At 37.5% G+C, this 22,389-nt stretch overlaps 1 protein-coding gene across 3 annotated transcripts; it reads left to right on the forward strand.

Annotated features, from left to right (window-relative positions):
- The first annotated feature begins 795 nt into the window (after positions 1 to 795).
- Positions 796 to 21,170, forward strand: ALG5 (ALG5 dolichyl-phosphate beta-glucosyltransferase). Of its 3 annotated transcripts, XM_063294569.1 has the most exons (10): positions 814 to 920; positions 2,558 to 2,732; positions 2,850 to 2,896; positions 3,014 to 3,082; positions 7,854 to 7,946; positions 9,767 to 9,880; positions 10,621 to 10,680; positions 12,592 to 12,743; positions 17,385 to 17,470; positions 20,888 to 21,170. In XM_063294569.1, the coding sequence occupies exons 1-10, from the start codon at positions 858 to 860 to the stop codon at positions 20,998 to 21,000; spliced, it is 972 nt and encodes a 323-aa protein (XP_063150639.1). In that variant the 5' UTR covers positions 814 to 857; the 3' UTR covers positions 21,001 to 21,170. The 3 variants fall into 3 exon arrangements, with proteins under 3 accessions (XP_063150641.1, XP_063150640.1, XP_063150639.1); XM_063294571.1 differs by lacking the exon at positions 17,385 to 17,470 and having other exon boundaries at positions 796 to 920; positions 20,888 to 20,984; XM_063294570.1 differs by lacking the exon at positions 7,854 to 7,946 and having other exon boundaries at positions 813 to 920.
- The last annotated feature ends 1,219 nt before the right edge of the window (positions 21,171 to 22,389 follow it).

Genomic DNA, 22,389 nt, shown 5'->3' on the forward strand with positions numbered 1-22,389 from the left:
GGTAGCTAGAGATTTTTTCAAACAGTGGAATAGTCTGAATTCTACGTTACTAGAGCCTTACAAGTTTCCTCATACATATTAGTAAGAAATACAGGATTTCTGCATAGCTATGAGTTGCTGACCCTGGCTGATTTGATTATACTTGGATGGAGGACGAGCTCCAAGATGAAAAGCTACGCTGTTCTTTTTTTTTTAAGAAGGCGGTTGCAGACCACTTCCGTTATTGTTGCTAAGGGCGTTACACGAGGCCGCCTTGAAGTCAAATCGGGAAACGAGCTCGACTCGAAGCAAACTTGAGGAAGAGCATCCGTATACTCTAACGCGTCTTCTTTCACATTAGCGTTGATTTTTCTAGTTCGTAACAGTTTAAAAATGCCCTGCCAGTGCAAATAAACCACAACTTACTTATCTCCTTATTGCATTTTAGAGGCCAAGCTTCTAATAGATTGAAAATAGGTGCGCTTCAGAACTCTCCAATACAAAACTGTTCATAGATTGCAGCCAAAGATCTCCATTGCCGTATCAGTCCCCTCTCAGATTAATTTCAACGCTCACCTGACTATGGAAGGCTTATGCTCTCTTTTACTATGAACATCTTTTTAACAAAGCCATGTGTTTTTTCACACGGCATGACTGTGTTTATCTCCGTGAATTTCTAAAAAGCAGCTTTTCTCTCGGATTCAGCTGTCCTCCTAGAGTGTCTAATCATCCTAGCCAATAGGCCGCTCTGCACACCGGAAGCTCAGCCTTTGTCATCCTCGTGATTCTTCCCTTCCGTCTCCGTGTCTCTTTAGATGAGTCTCCCTGAGCACTGATTGAACGCGCTTAATCGGAGAAGCGAAGTGCTGAACTAGCCGATGATGGAACTGGTGTGGCTGGTCGAAGGGATCGTGATGTTAGCGGCCGCAGGGCTGGTTCTGGTGAGACAGGATCGGGACAGGTCCTAAAGCCTCTCGGTGGCAAAGAGAATGAAGGCAGACTAGCAAACTTCCTCGGAGTGGGCTCTCCTTTTTACAGTCTCGGCCCCAGACTTATTCTCTGCCATTTTCCTGACATTTGAGGCAAATTTGGCGTAAGGGATTCATTAATAGCCGGGGTTCAATTTTATATCAGCAAATATAACAGAAGTGCCTCTGGATGCATGCAAAGCATCCTTCCTACGGTGCAGAGTATTTTATTGAATTTGTATTTATGCAGCTCGCGGTCTGAGCCCTCACAGGCTTTAGGCGGTTTACAAATATTAACATAACAATAACATTACATTACATTTTGAAACTTCAATAACAGGCTTATATCAGTTAATATCAAACAATAAGAAAAATATGTGAATATGTAAATACTTACATGTACATACACATGCCTCTGACTCTTAAGTCACATCAGGACATCATTAGGGTTTCCGCATTTTGTTGTGCACCTCTTTTTCTGAGATTTTGCAGTCCAAGTCATATGAATCCCTCTTTGTTTACATTATAGCTTAAGTGAAATTGCTCCTAATCACTGTTGTTTTGTAGAACTACTGTATGGTCTTTCTGGTGCATACTGCCCTTACTTACTGTCTTGTTAGAGAAGCCTGGGAAGTTTTCACTCCGAAATTTGATGTACTTTTTTTTTTAAAGGCAGAGAACTCAACATTTCCTAAATGACAATCTAAAATCCATTTTAGTAGAGAGAGTACCTTTTGTGTAGATGCTAATGTGTTTGTACATCAATACCAATCATGCAAAGTGCAGAAAAGGAGTAAAAGATGGTAAGCAGAAAAAAATTAAAGGCAGGAGATAAGAGAAAAACAAAGGAAATATAGCTTAATCTAACTCACATCAACACTTTTCAGTATTCCTTTGTGTAGCTTTCTAGTTCATTCATCTTTGCAAACCATCCTTGCTTCTATCATATTTTTATACAATTCATATGTTGCCTTTTGTTCTTTAAACTCTCATCTCTAACTCTTTTCAAGGAGCTTATCAACACCATAATTCAGCTTCCTCTCAATCTCATTTACTCTTTCTTCATATATTTATTATGTGCTTCAGTCCTCATTTATTCTTTCTACACAAACACTCAGTGTACTGCTTTAGTTCTGGTCACTCATTTTTGTCATAACCATTTACTAAACCATAACATGTAACTATCACCAGCCTGTGAATTCCTACATTCATATGCCCTCAGAACAGTCTAAATAACACCAATTCATACTTTCTCACGCACATTTTAGATCAGATTACTTTCATTCAGATCTATTACATCCTTCCTCTTTCTCTTAATTTCATAAACATACAACGTATCCCTCTATCTCTTCTTCATTTCATTTACTACACACAAATGTTGAAAACTAATTTATTCTGTGTTTGCATTTTGGTTAGTGCAGATTCTCCCCCAATGCACACAATCTTAGCTTATGATTATCAATTTGCTTCTTTTTCTTAATTTTATTTAGCTATTCCCTTTTTTCCTTAATAATTTTAAAAGGGAAGTTTTTCATCTTGCAAGAATGGTATTGCATTATTGTTATATTATAGAACCATCAGCCATCATTCCTGTTTTACTTCCCTCCCAGATTGCTGTCATCATAACTTTCCTGCATATAACTGCAGGAGAGTTGCCAAAAATTTATGAATCCGAGGATGAGAAGTTCTTTCTGAATGATAAGAAGGAATCTGTGCCTAGCCTTCGTGACCCTGCAACACGTGAACTTTCTGTAGTAGTACCTTCATATAATGAGGAAGAACGGTGTAAGAATAAATCTTTATGTATAGAATATTATATTTTGCTTTATAAATTGTTTTATCACCATTGTAGTTTTAATGAAACAAGATCTGCAGTTGTGCTTTTTCCACATCTTCTTACAGTACCATCGATGATGAATGAAGCTCTAGATTATCTAGAGAGGAGACAGGTACGTGTTTGCAGTAATCCAGTAACATTTTTTAAAATAACATTTTTGATCTTCTCCTGATGGTAAGAGAGTATATAATGCTGTCAAATGAAAAAAAGGTTCTTTTTATTTTTATAGAAGCAAGATCCTTCATTCACATATGAGGTCATAGTGGTTGATGATGGCAGCAGGGATCAAACCAAAAAGGTAGGAGATAAAGTTCTGTTTTACAAACTCTAGATATTTTGTCAACAGTACAGGTGGTCTTCATGGTTATGACCACACCTGCGTGGTTCTTGCTTAATGACGGCAACCAGGACTTCCAGAATTACTGTCACTAAGTGATGCAGTCACATGACATTGCATTTTACAACTGTGTCACTTAGCGACAGCAGTTCCACTCCCAATTGCAGTCATAACATGAAGACTACCTGTATTTGTTGTTTCTTTAAGGCTTCTTGTTGTTAATATTTAAAATCACAGTACCAAAAAGCTGTACGAGTTAATCCGTATCTTGTTATTATTGCTGGTGTTATTATTTTGAGGAATGGATTCCAAGATATTTACAGTGTTTATTATTTAGCCAGTGATGGCTGTATCTTGCAATCTGCCATTTTTGTTCAGTGATAGAGAACTGAAAACCTTTCTCTTCAGTATAATTGGCCTATGTATGTCAGCGTAGCCTTTCTGTATATATTGTACATTTGCTAATATTTTTTGTTTGTTGACTTTTCCCTTGTTTATATGTCACTTTGCGATGGCAAAGCCTTGAAGAACAATTCAGAATATGTAAAGTAATTCACATCCTGCCAAAATAAGCATGACATATCTGTCAAAGTGATGATAATTTGTTATATATTTGTCTAAAATAATTCTCTTTCATTCTGTGCATTTGTGTTTAAGTCTTATATAGATTTATATGAAGCATTAGCACAAATTCACAGAGGGCATTAGAAAATATTTTAAATAACTGACTTCATTTTCTTACACATTTCATATTTACTTTGGCAAGATTAGACTCAAGTGTGATTAGGATTCAATAAAACAAATGCAGTTAAAATATAATAGACTCCATAAGTGGCAGAGAATTGTGCTACTTGTAAATAGCTGGCAACATGCAAGAAATAGGTACATAATCCATAAACAAATGGAGTAGTCCTTGAAGTGCCTGAACATTTGTTGTGTGGCCTGACGTATATCAGACCCAGATTTCAAGAGCTCAAATAAATCTTCTGCTTCCACTGGCTATTTCCACATAACACGCTGGTTAGTTAATCTGATTTTTATGTCATTAATAGTTCTATTTCTTACTACTCATATTCTGTTTATTATATTTTAGTGTTTATTTGTTGACATATTAGACCTCTTATTAAAACTGTTCCGATATTGTTGCTGGTATTTTTTAACTAAAAAAATTAACTTGATAACCTATTGTGACCTTACTCGAGATAATTTTCTGGGATGGTGCTTCTATGGAAATGAGTAAAGGAAAAGATGCAGATATTGCTTGTCAGCAGTCCTTGAAACAGAAACTTTAGAAGTTTAGCAGAAAAATAGCTTTTAGCTAGGCTAGAGTTGTACTTGCTTCAAGGCTTGGTTATTCATCATTTGCATAGTAACAAAAGTTAAACACAAACAAGAATTAAGACATGCAAGATAAGTTGAAAGGAAAATAACCCATAGTTCATTCTTTGGCCATTACATGCTGAACATTCATTCATTAATTCAATTTGTATAGCTGCCCATCTCACATTCATGACTCTGGGCAGCTTGCAACAATTAAAACACCAAAAACAATAAAGAAATTACGAAGAAGAAACAAAAAATCTAACCATTTTAAAGCCATTAAAACTACTACAATCAGCAGCCAAGATACAAAACTTTCATGACATTTAAAACTGAACAGGCTCTGTTCCATCAGATTAGTTCTATTCGTTGCCATGAAAAAGCATCCAACTGGTTCATAAAAGGAGGTACCTTTTATGAAAAGCTATGCAGCAGTGGGCTAGCCTGCCTCTTGAAGTTGTGGCGGCTCCACCCCTGCATGTTTTCCAGAAAAGATCGCACAACCTTTCCTTCCCTGGACAGGGCATTGGATTAGACATGCCAGGATATGTTAAACAGCTGCATGTGACCCCCATGATACTGAAGTGGCACTGCACATAAGCAAACTGTGGAGAGAGAGGCTGGCAGTGTTGCTGTTCCTTGTCCCTCCACATTTCCAGCATTTGTGCAATAATAATAATAATAATAATAATAATAATAATATAATAATATCATCCTGAAAAACTGCACACTGTCCCTCCGTCCACTTTTTCCACCCAGGCACTCTCCAGACTACAGCTCCCAGCTTCCCCAGCCACCCCTACAACCCTCAGAGTCTCTCATATATATATATATATATTTATATATTTATATTTATATTTATATTTGTAATCTAAATTATTCACCCCCATTGCAAATCAGGTTGATTGTCAAAATGTACAGACTTTCAGCTGTTTGCAATGAACAAATAAAACAAAAGCAATTGAAATAGCTCAACACAACAAATGCTTCAAGTGGTGTCCCCAAAGTCAACTGGAAATGCAACTTATAATGACTTCTCCAGTCTCAAAATTATTCAACCCCCTGAATAGAATCCGCCACAACAGCACATACACAGTATGCAAAACAGGTGTTGTCTCAAGCACACCTGATGCAACTAATCAGGGGCTTCATTAGTTGCACTAGGTGTGCTTGAGCTGGAGCACATGAAATACCTGAACCGGCTAGGGGTTTGTTGAGTGTCACGTTTGACTGCATGTTAGAAATACAGTATGGCTAAGTCAAAAGAATGGTCCAAAAAGGTAAGAGAAGAGATCATCACCCTTCACAAACAAGGAACAGGATACAAAAAGATAGTGAAGGCGCTGAATGTTCCTAGCGACACCGTTGGAAGCAGAGTTTGCAAGTTCAGGGTTCAAGGAACAGTGGTTACACTACCTGGACGGGGCAGAAAAAGGAAGCTGTCAGTGGCTGCAACCAGATTTCTGAGAAGGCAGGTGGAGAGAAACCCTCGAGTGACTGCAAAAGACCAGCAGCAAGACTTGGTGGCAACAGGCATTGAGATTTCAGGGAGCACAGTAAGGCGCATACTAAACGCAGGTTTCCATGCCAGAACTCCAAGATGTACACCACTACTAACCCAAAAGGACAAAAAAAGTCAGCTCCAATATGCTCAAAATCATATAAATAAGCCACAGACGTTTTGGGATTCTGTTCTATGGAGCAATGAAACAAAACTGGAACTTTTCAGCCTGATGGATCAGCAGTATGTCTGGAGGAAGAAGAATGAAGCATATGCTGAAAAGAACACTCTGCCTACAGTTAAAGGATGGTGGTGGCTCGGTGATGTTCTGGGGCTGCTTTGCATCCTCTGGCACTGGAAACCTGCAGCGTGTGGACAGCAAGATGGATTCATTGAAGTATCAGGAAATCCTAGGAGAAAACCTGTAAGGAAGCTGAAGCTTGGGCGTCATTGGACCTTCCAACAGGACAATGATCCCAAGCATACCTCAAATTCCACTAAGGCTTGGATGCAGAAGAAGTCCTGGAAGATTCTACAGTGGCCATCACAGTCACCTGACTTGAACCCCATAGAAAATCTCTGGTGGAGTTTGAAGAAGGCGGTTAATTGAAGAAGCCAGACACCAGCTTCTGGCAGCGTTCCTGAGGAATCTTAGCCCATTCCTCATGAGCAGTGGCCAGTAATATTCTTGGGCAGCACGCAATGGTTCAGTAATATTCTTGGGCAGCATGCAAACCCAAGAATATTACTGAACTGAGGAATGGGCTAAGATTCCTCAGGAACGCTGCCAGAAGCTGGTGTCCGGCTGTGCATCTCGTTTGCAGCAGGTCATAACAGCAGAAGGGTGCTCTACTAAGTACTGAAGATGCTTGCCATGAAGAGGTTGAATAATTTTGAGACTGGAAAAGTCATAAGTTGCATTTTCAGTTGAATGTGGGGACACCACTTGAAGCATTCGTTGTATTGAGCTATTTCAATTGCTTTTGTTTGATTTGTTCATTGCAAACAGCTGAAAGTCTGTACATTTTGACAATCAACCTGATTTGCAATGGGGGTTGAATAATTTGGATTGTGTGTGTGTGTGTGTGTGTGTGTGTGTGTTCGTGTTCACTCATTCCCTGAATGCCTAGACACGTCAAATTTCTGTTCTCAAGCAAACTGCTTTTGTAAATAGTTTTCACTTTACCTTTCACTTTGCCACATGGAAAACAACCACTACTGTATAGCAACTGTAAAAATTAAAAGGGTGAGAAGTAGAAGGTTGCTTGAAGTTATGTAATATTTCATCCACAAAATACGTTCTTCTCTTATGTGACTAGATGTTTGGTACAGCTAGCTGTTTAAAAGCTCTCACTTTTACTTTTAATTACCCACAGTTCACTGTGTTATCTGAACCCTCCAATCTATGGCTAATTTAATTATAGCTGGTTTCCAAAATGCTTCAAACAATAGTTTACAAAGACAGTTTAACGTTACCTATAGTTTAGGGTTCACTATGACATTTCCTGTGCATTATATATCTTACTTTTTTCAATTTACATAATAATACTTTCTCTAAAGGTAGGTATAGTCATAAATATTTGAACTCTAAAACAAATGTAAAACACTAAAAATGTAAAAACTAAAATATTAACTAATGGGTATTATGTAATTGCTCAGTATATTTCCTTTTTAATTCCCGAGCAAATAGAATTTTTGCTTTTAACTTCAAGAATTGAAGGTGAGTTGTTTGGCAGAAAAAGGATTAGAAAAACTCAAATGACATCTTCTAAACATAAAAATACTTTTGCATCATAATGTATTTATATTTAATGTATAGTTGAAACTGTGTCTTGAGCATCAATTAAAAGTTAGCATAACATTCAAATTGTGATTACTGTTGTTTTATTTTGATGTGTGTATATTACCTAGGTTGCACTGAGTTACGTTAAGAAGTATGGTAGTGACAAAGTGAGAGTGCTCGCTCGGGTGAGGAATCGTGGAAAGGGGGCAGCTGTCAGAATGGTATTAAACTTGTCTGCTTTTCCTTTTAGTTGCTTATTTTCTTTCTCAGAGAAAAATATGATTCAGTGTTTATCTTTTGGTTTGAACATTTACATTAAATTCAAAAATAATACTGAAGGTACCGCAAACTTAGCTATTTTCTCTGAGTTTCCATATTTAGAAAGAACCTATAGTGTTTATTTTCATAAGATGGAACACAGAATAGCTGCTTGATTTAATGGATTAATAGGGGAAAGGATCTCTGTTAAACCAAATGCCTGTTAAATGACAAATGGATTTTTTTGAACCCCAAAACATTCTCACAACATGAGAAAACCTACTTTACAGTTTACAGTGAATATATCTTTTGAGGGGATGCAGTGAACATTATCCAGATTGATTTGCCAGACAACTGATTTTGTTCTATATTTTGAGATGATGTCTCTTTCTGTTTGAAATTTAGCAAAAGTTGGGTCTGCAGATTTTGTCTATTAAGTCCAATGTCCACTACACCAAGATCCTTTTAATTGAGCCACATACACCCCATAGACATTTACTGGGTTACTAGTCCAGATTTGAGAAGTTAATTTTAAATTTTTATATCTTAGGAATACTTTTAATGTGTACTTTTAATCATACTTTTTATGATACTTATGTCCATAAATTGTGCTGCCTTCAAGTTTGAAAGACACATGATAGGAATTAATATTGAAATAAATGCATATAGCAGTAGTTTCATTTTTATGGCCACTTTTGAAAAATATGCATTCCCTTCTATCCCATGTAATGAGCCCATCTCTTTGAAAAGGGTACAAAAGAATGTTATATGCTTCCTGTAATTTTCCCTAAGAGACATGGGAGTTTTGGTATTTTGTCTATTCAGGAAGTGTTAATTAACCTTAAAATTAACCAGAGAGCCAAGCTGGTATAGTGGATAAGCTGCTGGCTTAGAAACCTGGAGACTGTGAGTTCTAGGGCTCCCTTTGGCATGAAAGCTGGCTGGGGGACTTTGGGCCGGTCAGTTCCTCTCAGTCCAGGTTGTTGTTGTGGGGAAAATAGGAGGAGTATTAGGTATATTCACTGCCTTGAGCTATATATAAAAAAGATTGGAAAAATTGAATAATAATAATATTATAATAAAAAAAATTACTGCATAAAATGTATTGCTCAGACCTGCTATCTTGGTATATCAATTTCTAATTGAGCTGGTTAGTAGCACCCATGTCCAGAACCATTGTTATTGTTCTTGACTAGAGATTGCCAGGGTTTGTATCCTAATTTCAAAGAGAGCCTGATGAAGTTGATCTTGCATCCTGAATGTGGAGTGTGAATATGTTGGTACATGCCAAGCTTCCTGCTCCATGTTAGTTTTTAATTTTTTAAAAGATTATTCTAATTTTAAACAGAATTAAAAGGGAAGCTGGCATGATGCAAAGCAAAGCACCAGTCTCCAGAGGTAGGATTTTACATAAGGTCTGCAGACAGTCTTAGAGAATTAAAATGGTGGCTCACTGCAGTTTGTTTGGGAGCATGCAAATTCCTAATGGGTATTCTGTTAAGCAATCTCGTCAGTTTGCTTTGTGGCAAATTGGTTGTTAGTGACTGGCCCTGCCCATTAGGGCAACCATTTTGTGAATGTGCAGCCCCACCGCCACCCCAGCAACAATATTGTGCTCATGCTCTGCTCTCCAAATGTCAAATATATCCACTGGCTAGGAAGTTTATGAACACCTGAATTAGATTAATATGTTGGGGGTTTGTTCTATCAAAACAAACTTCTTGTTGTCTTGTCATAATAATTGCTGAACTAATGTAGGCCCTTACATGTTTCTTAACTGCAGGGTGTATTCAGTTCACGAGGGAAAAGGATATTGATGGCAGATGCTGATGGAGCTACAAAATTTAAAGATATTGAAAAAGTAGAAAAAGGTCTTGAGAGTCTCCAACCCTGGCCTGTGAGGTTCTATTTGATTACTTTTTCTCCTTTTTGTTGGATTAATGAGAAGATAATGTTTCCTTGTTTTAAGTCTTAAGACACAATCCAGAGAAAGTTGAACATACTTAATTCCTCAAAATGTGTAGGATTTGAGCAAACAGGTTGTATCAGGTTTGCATTCAGGTTGGAATGCTGTGCCCTACTTTGATCTTTATAGTTTGGGATTACTGTAGAATTCCCTTTTTTCTACATGTAAGGGAGTTTTGGCTCAAGAAATTTAATCTTGGGGCTGATGGAAAAGCAATATGAGCATTCTCAGGTGATACTCTATTTTTCCCCCTCTGTTGCATGTCCTTTGGAAATACCATAAACAAATGTTATTTCTTATTGCCATTATTTTTTAAATTTAGTGTTTGATATTACAGCTGAGGTGATTCTTCAAAAGAGATGCTTTGCATCTCATGGCAGTATGTACAAAGCATCTCTCTTTGAATTATGAAAGCAGCTGCCTCTTTTTCCAGGCTTTCCTGGCTGCTTTAGAAGCTATTCCCAGTTCTCTCTGCATAGATGTACATGCCCAACCACTTTGCTTCAAATGTCTCAAACACACAGAGAGGGAACAGCTTACAAAGCCACCACATGAACCTGGAAGATGCGGTGGCTTTTATGAGTTGATGAGGTGCTTATACAAATATAATTTGGAAAGTCCATTTGTTCTTTATTCTGCTTTCTTTCAGCTGTTCATGTTTTTTCCTCTAGGAGATGATGGCTATTGCATGTGGCTCTCGTGCTCACATGGAGAAAGATTCCATAGCACAGGTATACTTCTCTTGCCTCTGTTTTTAATTCTGCAGGTACTGTCAGACTTGTATTATTTACAGACAGAAGTAATCAAGATCATGCCTTCTTTTTTAAGATTAAATCTTATCTTCGTTTAGTCTGCATGATAACGTGGTTAGAATGCGGAATGTGGGCTCTTTTCCAGCAGTATATAGCCAGCCTAGATAACTAACAGAAATACATTAGTACTGAGTATTTCTAACAAAATTACCAGAATCTCTGTTCTGTGGTCTCTAAAATTTCTGTTCTGTGGTCTCTACATTGAAGAATATTTTAAAGTATTTTTTATTAGATCAAACTAATTAAGAGAAGAAAAAGTATACATACAACATTATTAACAATGTAAAGCAACCACTAATTTAAAATAACAATATTACAAAAAATGTAAAGTAAGAGAGGGGAGGCCTAGGTTCTTTTTAAATAGGCAGCTCCAAACCCCCTCCCCCCAAGTCTTCTTCCTTGTCCCTTTATTGAAAAAAAAAGTCAAATGTTAACAAACAGCACAAGTCAGTAGACCATTACTGCAAATCAGGTGCAGATTTATCTTTCCAGTGTTTTATGGTAATTGTATTAGCTGGTCCTCATGCATGGAAAATGCACAATACCTGATATCTTAATATTTTACAAGGGATATAGCCAAGGAGAACATGGAGGTCAATTCAGGAACATAGAACAACCCTGTTGATTTCATTGCAAAATGGGACAATAGGATAGGTTCAAACCAAATTAGTTAATGTTCCAGTCCTGAGTTGTATCTCTAACAGCAAGGTGATTATAACCAACTCTTGTTAAACATTATCTGAGATATCCAAAAAAATGGAATTTTTTGTTGTTGCTGCAGTAACCTCATTTTAAGAACATGGGAAACCAGTTTCATGCTATTTAAAGCAACTGTCTGCTAGTTTACCATGATAGGAGATTCAAACCCATTATTCACATAATCACATAATTACTAAAAGAGATTACACAAATCTGAGGAGTTGCATAGCCACAAATAACTTTTTTAACACAGAGGTAATAAAATGGCAGAGGTGATCTCTTACTTAAGTTATAAATTATTTTATAAAATAATATTTGGGATTTAAAAGCATAGCAAAGAGAAATTGGGGTGATTGTCATTGACAGAGGTTTGAAATAAAGTGAATTAGTAATAGAATGAACAAGAAAGATAATCTTCATGCATTGAACCAAGATAGTCAATTGGCAGAAGATTCTTGGAACTTTAGAAAATGCTCCAACAAAGGTCCTAATCTATTGATTTAAGATTGCCTTTTTATTATTGAAATAGCTTGGTTGGTAAACCATTCAGAAGCACTAGTAGTAAGCAATTTAAATTCTTACTGTGGTTTAAAGGGAGCATGTATCTGGCTGGTCACATGTTGCTGAAAGTTGTTTTCTGCTTTGTTGGAAAGTGTCTCAGATCATTTAGTTCAAGTGCAACACGTACCACGTTGCACAAGGAAGGTTAGAAATGCAATTGTATTTCAGATTTTATTTGAAATGCCCATCTCTTGATTAAGTATAACTCTAGAGATATGTTGAAAATAAAGGGCCGTGGGGTACTTTGAATTCAAAGAAAGGAGCTTCAGAGTTGGCCAGCAGACATAGCGCTGCTGGCAAGCAGCATCATAGACCTGTTGTGTGGTCCCTTTTGATACAAACATCCCTTTTGATATAGTGCTGCTCTTCTAGTTATTCTTGCACTTCTGTGTATTTATATGGGAGGAAATACTTTTTTCCCCATTTCTTCTTATACTTGTCACAAAGAATGTAGTTTAAATATATATAGTTCTGGTAAGGGTCATGATTATGGACACAGAAAAGTTCTGGAACGCACTCAAGCATTTTCTTTACTTCAGACAGCTAATGCTTTGTGTATTTTGTTTGCAGCGTTCATTCTTCCGAACCTTTCTAATGTATGGATTCCACTTTCTGGTCAGGTTCCTTTGTGTCAAGGATATCAGAGACACACAGTGTGGTTTTAAACTCTTGACCCGGGAGGCTGCTTCTCAGACATTTTCATCTCTTCATATAGAACGTTGGTTGGTATAGTTCTTTAAGTTCATTGGAGACTGGAAGCGTATGCAAGTTTATGGTGCATGGTCCATTATGTACATATATATGCTAGATAATTTTATGACTGGAATTTAACGGCTTGTAGACTTTTGCAAAGACTTTTGTATACGCAGTGGGGCTTCTTATTTTTAATTTATGAAGACAGCTCTTCATGTTCTTACCCAAAACTAGAAAAGTTACTGTATTGGTCTCTAGGGCAAGCCAGCTCAATGCATTCAAGAGAAAGAGCCACACTGATAATTTTAAAATAATAGCTGGCTGCAAAGGAATAGCTGTTCAGTGGCTAGCAGCATGACAGCACTGGTGGAGCTGGCAGTGTCAGTGATGCTTCGAGGTGCTCAGCATGTCTTTTGGAGGGCAGATGGCTGCAAAAACTAGGCATTGACAGCTCCTTCCTGGTGGCAGTGACATTTGGCAGCACTGGATTTATTGGTGGTTGTTTATTCGTTCAGTCGCTTCCGACTCTTTGTGACTTCATGGACCAGCCCACGCCAGAGCTTCCTGTCGGTCGTCAACACCCCCAGCTCCCCCAGGGACGGGTCCGTCACCTCTAGAATATCATCCATCCACCTTGCCCTTGGTTGGCCCCTCTTCCTTTTGCCCTCCACTCTCCCTAGCATCAGCATCTTCTCCAGGGTGTCCTGTCTTCTCATTATGTGGCCAAAGTATTTCAGTTTTGCCTTTAATATCGTTCCCTCAAGTGAGCAGTCTGGCTTGATTTCCTGGAGGATGGACTGGTTTGAACGTCTTGCAGCCCAAGGCACTCTCAGAATTTTCCTCCAACACCACAGTTCAAAAGCATCTACCTTCCTTCTCTCAGCCTTCCTTATGGTCCAGCTCTCGCAGCCATATGTTACTACGGGGAACACCATTGCTTTAACTATGCGGACCTTTGTTGTCAGTGTGATGTCTCTGCTCTGAACTATTTTATCGAGATTTGTCATTGCTCTTCTCCCAAGGATTAAGCATCTTCTGATTTCCTGACTGCAGTCAGCATCTGCAGTAATCTTCGCACCTAGGAATACAAAGTCTTTCACTGCTTCTACATTTTCTCCCTCTATTTGCCAGTTATCAATCAAGCTGGTTGCCATAATCTTGATTTTTTTCAGGTTTAGCTGCAAGCCAGCTTTTGCACTTTCTTCTTTCACCTTCATCATAAGGCTCCTCAATTCCTCTTTGCTTTCAGCCATCAAAGTGGTATCATCTGCATATCTGTGATTGTTAATGTTTATTCCAGCGATTTTAACTCCAGCCTTGGATTCCTCAAGCCCAGCATGTCGCATGATGTGTTCTGCGTACAAGTTGAATAGGTAGGGTGAGAGTATACAGCCCTGCCGTACTCCTTTCCCAATCTTAAACCAGTCTGTTGTTCCATGGTCTGTTCTTACTGTTGCTACTTGGTTGTTATACAGATCCTTCAGGAGGCATACAAGATGACTTGGTATTCCCATACCGCTAAGAACTTGCCACAGTTTGTTATGGTCCACACAGTCAAAGGCTTTAGAATAGTCAATAAAACAGAAATAGATGTTTTTCTGAAACTCCCTGGCTTTTTCCATTATCCAGCGGATATTGGCAATTTGGTCCCTAGTTCCTCTGCCTTTTCTAAAGCCAGCTTGTACATCTGGCAATTCTCGCTCCATGAATTGCTGAAGTCTACCTTGCAGGATCTTGAGCATTACCTTACTGGCATGTGAAATGAGTGCCACTGTTGGATAGTTTGAACATTCTTTAGTGTTTCCCTTTTTTGGTATGGGGATATAAGTCGATTTTTTCCAGTCTGATGGCCATTCTTGTGTTTTCCAAATTTGCTGGCATATAGCATCCGTTACCTTGACAGCATCATCTCGCAAGATTTTGAACAGTTCAGCTGGGATGCCGTCATCTCCTGCTGCCTTGTTATTAGCAATGCTTCTTAAGGCCCATTCAACCTCACTCTTCAGGATGTCTGGCTCTAGCTCACTGACCACATCATCAAAGCTATCCCCGATATTGTTATCCTTCCTATACAGGTCTGACCATGCAGCAGATTGTCAGGTATAACCCCCAGCTCCCTCTGAAACCCTACTGGGTCCATCAGTCACCGAGAGTGGACCAATCAAATGGGTCCCGCCTCCCTGCGGAGGGGGGCAGTATAAGAATCAAGGTCTCCAGGGTGTGAGCCAAACATGGCAAGGGGGATAGGTGTAACTCTCCCCTCAGATCACATTACCACTGCTCCAACAAGAAAACTAAATCTGGTGTGAGGCCGCTGTCTCGAGTTGGGTCCTGAATAATCTGAATCAGGTCCATGGCTGCCATGGTAGCCATGAACTCCCGAGCTGCCTCCGAGGCTCACCCCAGGGATGGCAGATAGAAGTCCACCAGAAGCATAAGCCTGGGGAACTCCACCGCCAACTCCAAGACTGCCTCCAGCAGCTCAGGCAGGGAGGTTGCTACGCAGCAGGGAGGCTGGTACAATAGCAACACCCCCAACTGTTCTCAGGAACCCAGCTTGAAAAACAGTGTCTCACACCCGGCCACTTGTGGAGCAGAGCCCCTGAAGGCCACCAGAGATTCTCAGATGATAACAGCCACCCCTCCTCCCCTGCCCTGAGATCTTGGCTAGTGCCATACTTCTATTACTATCACAATTACCTCTATATTACTGTTTCTTCTATACTGTTACTATCACTATTACAATTATCTTTATACTTTACTACTATTACTTCTATTACTATTACACATCAATGCTTTCTTCCTACATAGCTTGTTCTGGGGTTTTTTCCCCTTCTCTCTGGGATTTTTTCTACTTTTTTCTTCTTTGTTGTTGCCAGCATGTAATGCTCTTGTACCTTTCCACATTATGCTTTGCCTTGCTGGGTGTCTATACTTCTTTTTTCTCTGGACCATCCACTCCTTTTTTGTTTTTTGTTTAAAGAAACTTTATTGAATTTCAAATATAAGTAAAACATACAAGAATAGAAAGAGATTGAAGAAAGAAAGGACAAAAAAGAACAAACTGAAAAGTGCAGAAATAAAAAGAGACATAGAAAAAAGAGTGACTTCTGACCATCTTCAGTACAGATAAAAACTAAAATGCATTAACCTCTTACTCTATTTTAACTATAAAACACATTATTTCTATATTCTTATACAATTCTAACAGTCAAATCCCAAAATCAAAACTTCATCTTTTTCAGTTTCAAGCAAAAACTCCAAAAGTGGTTTCCAAGTAGAAACGAAGTTAGACAAATTATTTTCTTTAATCAATGCAGTCAGTTTCGCCATCTCTGCCAGCTCCATTAATTTCATCATTGATTCTTCCACTGTGGGAATTTGTAAGTCCTTCCAACTTCGTGTATATAAAAGTCTTGCTGTTGTTATATATAAAAAACAAAATTCCAAATTCACTTCCAAACTGTTTATCCATCAAACCTAAAAAAAAAAAAACTTCTGGCTTCAACTGTATGTTGACCTTAAGAATCCTTTGAACTAAAGTAATATCTGGCCCCAGTAAGTCTTAGCTTTCTTGCAAATCCACCAGAGATGGTAAAAAGTACCTTTACCTTGAGAAAATTTCCAACATGTATTTGACATTTCCTTATATATCTTTGATGATTTATTAGGAGTTAAGTACCAACAATACTTCATCTGATAAAAATTCTCTTTCAAATTATAATTCAGTGTGAATTTCAAACCTTTGCTCCACATATTCTCCCATTGATTAAGCATGATATTGTATCCAAAATTCTTTGCCCTATCCTCAGCATAGTCATCTTCCATATTCAGTTTCAGTAAAAGTTTATACATCTTAGCAATAACATGCTCATCATTAGTGCACAAGTCCAATTCAAATTGTTGAAATGCAGTTCAAACTGAGTTGTCTCCTTTGCAAAGTTACAAATCTTCTTATCCAAGTTAAATCTTTCTGTCAATTGCATATAAGTAAACCAGTGGCAAGTGTAATCTTCCATTTTAAATTCTTCTCTTGTTTTTAGTTTAGGTTCTCCCTAAACAAAAATCAGTAATGTAGCATAAGTCAACCATGTTGGTTTCACTGTCATCTTTCTTCTAAAAAAGGCTTCTTGGGGTGACATTCATGGAGGAACTTTAGGAGACAGTCTTGCTTTATATCTGTTCCAAACTCTCAATATGGCATGCCTAATAAAATGATTTTTAAAATTTTAGTTTTAAAAGCCTCAATATCTTAATCAGATGTATTCTTAGCTTTACTATATAGGTCTTACTTTATAGGTTTACTGTGTGGCTCTTTCAGTAGGTCCTGAGTCAGGGCACTGGGATCTTAACAGATAGATCTTTGTATTACCTTCCAGGTAATAGTAATTCAGTTTTTTATTATTACTACTGTTTTGTTTTATTCTTTGTGTTGTATGTTACCTAGAGTTGCTTAGAGGATTAAGGTGGGTTATAAATTGAATAAATAAATAAATATACAAATATCTGTTTTTAAAGCTGGGAGAACAGGAAACAGATATATCAAAGTTATTTTTTAGTTCATCATAGAAAAATTAGTGATTGGCAACATCTTTATTATCATATCCTTATGGCAATTCATTATGTTTACAAGTAATCTTGTAAATATTCATTCTCCTTTTCTGTTGCAGGGCTTTTGATGCGGAACTTCTTTACATAGCTCAGTGCTTTAAAATACCAATAGTAGAGATTGCTGTCAACTGGACAGAAATTGAAGGTCAGTAGTCTTAACATATTCCCCACAATAATATATAAAGGTTAAATATTCGTTCCACAAAACTTCTAATATAGTTATCAAGAAAATGAAGACATTTCCTATACATAGGACTTCTTCTGCATGCTGCTCCTTAGCTTCCTAATATGCTTTACCCTTCAATGTCAATGTATAATATGTTATAGAATTGTTTGTTTTTTGGTGGATTTCTATCAGTTTTTTCCCAATTGTTAATAAAGATTATGGTCTTGTGGGGGGAAAATGGATCCTTACTGAGCAATGATTATGAGAGAAGTATGCTGTAGTCTGGCAGAAGTTCTCATTAGCAATCAACTCCCTTCCCTCCCTTCCTTCCTTCCTTCCTTCCTTCCTTCCTTCCTTCCTTCCTTCCTTCCTTCCTTCCTCCCTCCCTCCCTCCCTCCCTCCCTCCCTCCCTCCCTCCCTCCCCCCTCCCTCCCTCCCTCCCTTCCTTCCTTCCTTCCTTCCTTCCTTCCTTCCTTCCTTCCTTCCTTCCTTGTAGCTCTTCATCTTTACTCCTGAAATCTGAACATAATTCCTAAATTATTTCAGTAATTTTACCAACACAAAACAAGTTTTTGTTTCAACCTCAAAACACTCCATTGTAGTACTCCAATTTGACTGCATTTCAACAGAATAAAACTTAAAACAATTTGGAGTGATGAAGTGAACTGTGTCTCACAAAAGCTTAGCCTTTTAATAAAATTTGTAAATCTGAAAAGGTGGTACTAACTCCTCCTGATTTTTGTAACAGAATAAAGAACTCTGTACTCCTCAGGCCAACCCTAATGCAACAAGCTAATGTGCATACATTCTTCAGTTTAGAAAATAGTTATCGTCTTCTAGTGTGAAGATGTCATCCACTGCTATCCTGTGGGGTGGCTTGCTTCCAAACATTGCTGTGCTGGCCACAAAAAAAGGCTACAAATAAAGCTGTTGCTTTATTGTATCAGTAGCATTTATTGATATTACAACAGCAAAATAAAAGAATTAGAATTTTGCCTGCTTTACCAATAGTATCAACAGTGAAATAAATGCTTATCAGCAGAACATGAGCTACTGCTGTATATAGAAATGAACAACCAAATCAACAAAGGCCAGTTTTTCCAATTTTTTAAATGTGACGCAAAGCTCATAAGTAATGACGCATATACAGAGCGCATACATACCAAAACTTCAACCACCTGATTAATTCTAATAGTAAAACTTAAAAATAGCACAATTAAATTAAACTGGAAAGGGGTATGTGGAGATTGCTGCAAAGGAAGGGAGGAGGTACATACTTCCCAACTCCAGCAACTATTTGTAGGTATTTTTTAGCACTTCATATCCTCTTTCACAACTAGCAGAATAGGATCCACAATGGCTTCTGAGTCGATTGTGTGCTTTGTTTTTCCTGTTACTCAGAACATTCCAGTCCACAGATATTCCATCTAATGAGAACAGTTCTGAACAGCTTAAAGCAAAATTTATATTTCAAAAAAGGCAAGATGCAGAACATCCCCACACAATTAATTCTGTATATTCATGGTTTTGGAATCAGATTTATCAAGCAACCCTTTTCTTATACAACAAACTGCTTTTGAAATTAATGGAGCCTGAAAGCAGTATGTGGGATAGGTGAGAGAAAGATTTAATTTTTTTTTAAGAAAAATACCTTCTTTTCGGAAGTTTCAAATACCTAGATGTGCTTTCAGTTATTCTCATTAGTGGCCAGATATGAAATGAAACTATTGTCTTAGATACAAAATTTTGTGTGAACAGGGTTCTACTTACTAGACACTTATGCTGGAAGGAGGAGGAAGAACAATTCTGTTGGTTCTTCTTTTTGCACTCTGAAAAACTGCTTCACTAGATTGAGGGACCTCTGGAAGAAGAATCTGCAAAGATTCTCTTTCACTTACTCTAGTGGGAATAATCATAGGATCTCAGTTGTTTCTGCAAAAGGAAGGGTCACTTTTGATTCACTTTCAAAGCAGAACCCCAGTAAGACCCAGCTGATTCTGCTTTAAGAACCAAGTTTAAACAATTCCAAAATAGACCTCATTAATTAATTATATTAAATTACAAAAAAATAGAAAATAAAATAGCATTTGTATTTGAAAAAAAAACAGAGCCAGTTTGGTCTAGTGGTTAAGGTGCTGGGCTAGAAACCAGGAGTCTGAGAGTTCTAGTCCCGCCTTAGGCATGAAAGCTGGCTGGGTGACTTTGCGCCAGTCACTCTCTCAGCCCAGCTCACCTCACTGGGTTGTTGTTATATTATTTATAAAAATAATAAAGGTGGAATAAAAAAAATCTAAAAAAAATAATGATTTATTTTTCTGAACCTTCAAATGGATACAGAGCAAGATAGTACCTGAAAAGTGAAAAATAAATTCTATTGTTATTTTTTTTATTTTACCATAATAAAATGTGACTTCTAAAAATGAAGTGATTCTCTTCCAGAAATTCAGACAGAACCTTTCTTAAATGCTTTTGAGATTTTGACACAAATTCACATTTCTTTTTATCCAAAAGAATTGCTGCCCTTGGATATAATTTTGTATACAATTCTTTGCATGATTGCTACTCAGCAGTATGCTTTTTCATATGCATTTTTCTGTACTATTTCTCTCATATTCTGAAATGCAAGTTCAGTGTCAATCAACTTTAAGACAAAAGGAAACAAAATAACTACTGGGAATCATAGTAATTCTTAAACACTGTGCCCTGCCCCAGGGGACTTAGGTCACCTGAAACTATGCACCCAATATCTGTAAAAGGCTGGTGACTTTACTTTAAAAATAGATCCATGTGCAACTGGTCTAATGATACTGTCCCACCACCATGGACAAAATATGATTCATGTTTGCTATATGGACCTGTTTCTCAAAAATATGATAAGTGACCCATTGAAAGTAATGTACTTTTAGGCATATACTGCAATATGCCTAAAACTGGAGGCACTCAGAAATGTATTTTGATCTCTGGTGGAGCAGAGATACAAAATCATTACAGGAAAATCATGACAGGGTAAAATGTATAATGCATAGTTATTTCAGGAATAGTCGTAGTAGCTTTTTCTGTACTCTGTTTTCCAATTCTAATCCCCTCTAAGGATACAAAAATTAGTTATCCTATGTTTAGATAGCAAAGATTTTAAAAATGGAATGCATTTACTATTACCTAAGCAGATGTTTGCCCATGCAAACTCTCCACACTGTCCCCATGCATTCCCAGATCTGCTTTGGAGCATCCCAACTCTCTGGAACAAATGTGCTGGGGAGTGGAAACCTTGGGAAGAATTATCTGCTAGCAAAATGATACAACTGAATAATTGAAAAATTTAATGTTGGTGATTCTGAAGTAATTGCCTTTTATATGTTCATATAACATAATTTTTATTATTTTTAATAATCATAGGTTCTAAGTTGGTTCCCTTCTGGAGTTGGTTGCAGATGGGCAGGGACCTGCTTTTTATACGACTACGATACCTGACAGGTGCTTGGAGACTTGAAACCAGAAAATTGAAATAATTTATTCTTCCCCAAAGGATTGTTTTGATAAAAAAATTATTGTGATTTTTTTTTCAACAGTATAAATTAAGGGGGAAAGGTATCATTCATTACTTTCTTTTGAAATTGTTTTCTATGAATTTTCTTCAGTGGCCAAAAATATAGCTGTCTTTCAGCCTTTTTCCTTTCAAGTTCTGGAATCAGTCTTTTTTTTACTTTCATTTTCCATTTGCACAAAATACTCTTGGAAATTGAATTTAGGAAATTGACAGTTCACTCTGTCTTGCTATTTTCTACAAACTCTACCAAATATTTTCTACAAAAAGAAGCAAATGTAGCTGTAGCGCTCTGCGTATTCATGCAAACATCGCATTTCTGTGCATAAATTATAGCATCAGTTTACTGTAATGAAAACAAAGTCAGTTATTTTGCAGGTTTATTGATTTCTGTGAAAGAGTGTACACAAGCTGGACTTTTCCATTAAATTCAGGATAAAATTTAATTTGCCAGTTTGGTCTAGCGTTTAAGGTGCTGGGCTAGAAACCAGGAGTCTGTGAGTTCTAGTCCTGCCTTAGGCACAAAAGCCGGCTGGGTGACCTTGGGCCAGTCACTCTCTCTCAGCCCAACTCACCTCACAGGGTGGTGGTTGTGGGGAAAACAGGAGGGGGAAGGAGTATTAGATATGTTCCCCGCCTTAAGTTATTTATAAAAATAATAAAGGCGGGATATAAAATAAATAAATAAATAAAATTGATGAATTAGCTGGATAACATTCACTGTGTTTTAAATTAAAAATACATCTGTGGGACAAACTATATTCCCAGTATACTGAAATTCTGAGCACAAGAAGGTCTTTGTGGAACAGAATACGCTGGCAGTTTTTCAATATTAGTTGTCATAATGGGCCACAACTCTAATTCTACCTGATGTTCAAGTTATTTTCATTTATCTTTATTGTGGGCAATTATCTCAACTATAATAACTGTTCATTTAAAACAGTGCAGATGAGCTGATGTTTAAACCATTCTTAGATTGCTGCCACAATTGCATTCAGATCTTAAACACTTGTAAGCAAGTACAGCCAGTATGGTGTAACGGTTAAGGTCCTGGATTAGGACTGAGAGTTTCATATTCAAAGTTCATTTTCAGCAGAAGTGGTTCACTGGTTGATTTGGGCAAGTCACTTCTCAGCACAACCTACTTTACAGCATTATTGGGAAAAATTGGAGAGGGGAGTGTTTATGCATATTACCCCGAGTTCCTAAAGGAATGGTGGGGTATAAAAAAATAACAAAAAGCCAACCAAAATAGCTTAAACATATAACATTGTAACGACTGTAAACTTTACAGAGACCAGTTTTTCCTTCTTGGTGATACTTATATAGCAGTATTTCTGTTGAGGTTTCCTTA

This window comes from Candoia aspera, chromosome 2, assembly GCF_035149785.1.
Source record: "Candoia aspera isolate rCanAsp1 chromosome 2, rCanAsp1.hap2, whole genome shotgun sequence".
Classification (NCBI taxonomy): domain Eukaryota; kingdom Metazoa; phylum Chordata; class Lepidosauria; order Squamata; family Boidae; genus Candoia; species Candoia aspera.

Bases quoted from the DNA above. Each gene is read 5' to 3' on its own strand.
- ALG5 (XM_063294569.1), top strand. From the start codon at position 858: ATGATGGAACTGGTGTGGCTGGTCGAAGGGATCGTGATGTTAGCGGCC. The intron at 3,083-7,853 runs GTAGGAGATAAA...TATATTACCTAG, and splicing joins GCAGGGATCAAACCAAAAAG to GTTGCACTGAGTTACGTTAA. The intron at 9,881-10,620 runs GTGAGGTTCTAT...TTTTTCCTCTAG, and splicing joins AGAGTCTCCAACCCTGGCCT to GAGATGATGGCTATTGCATG.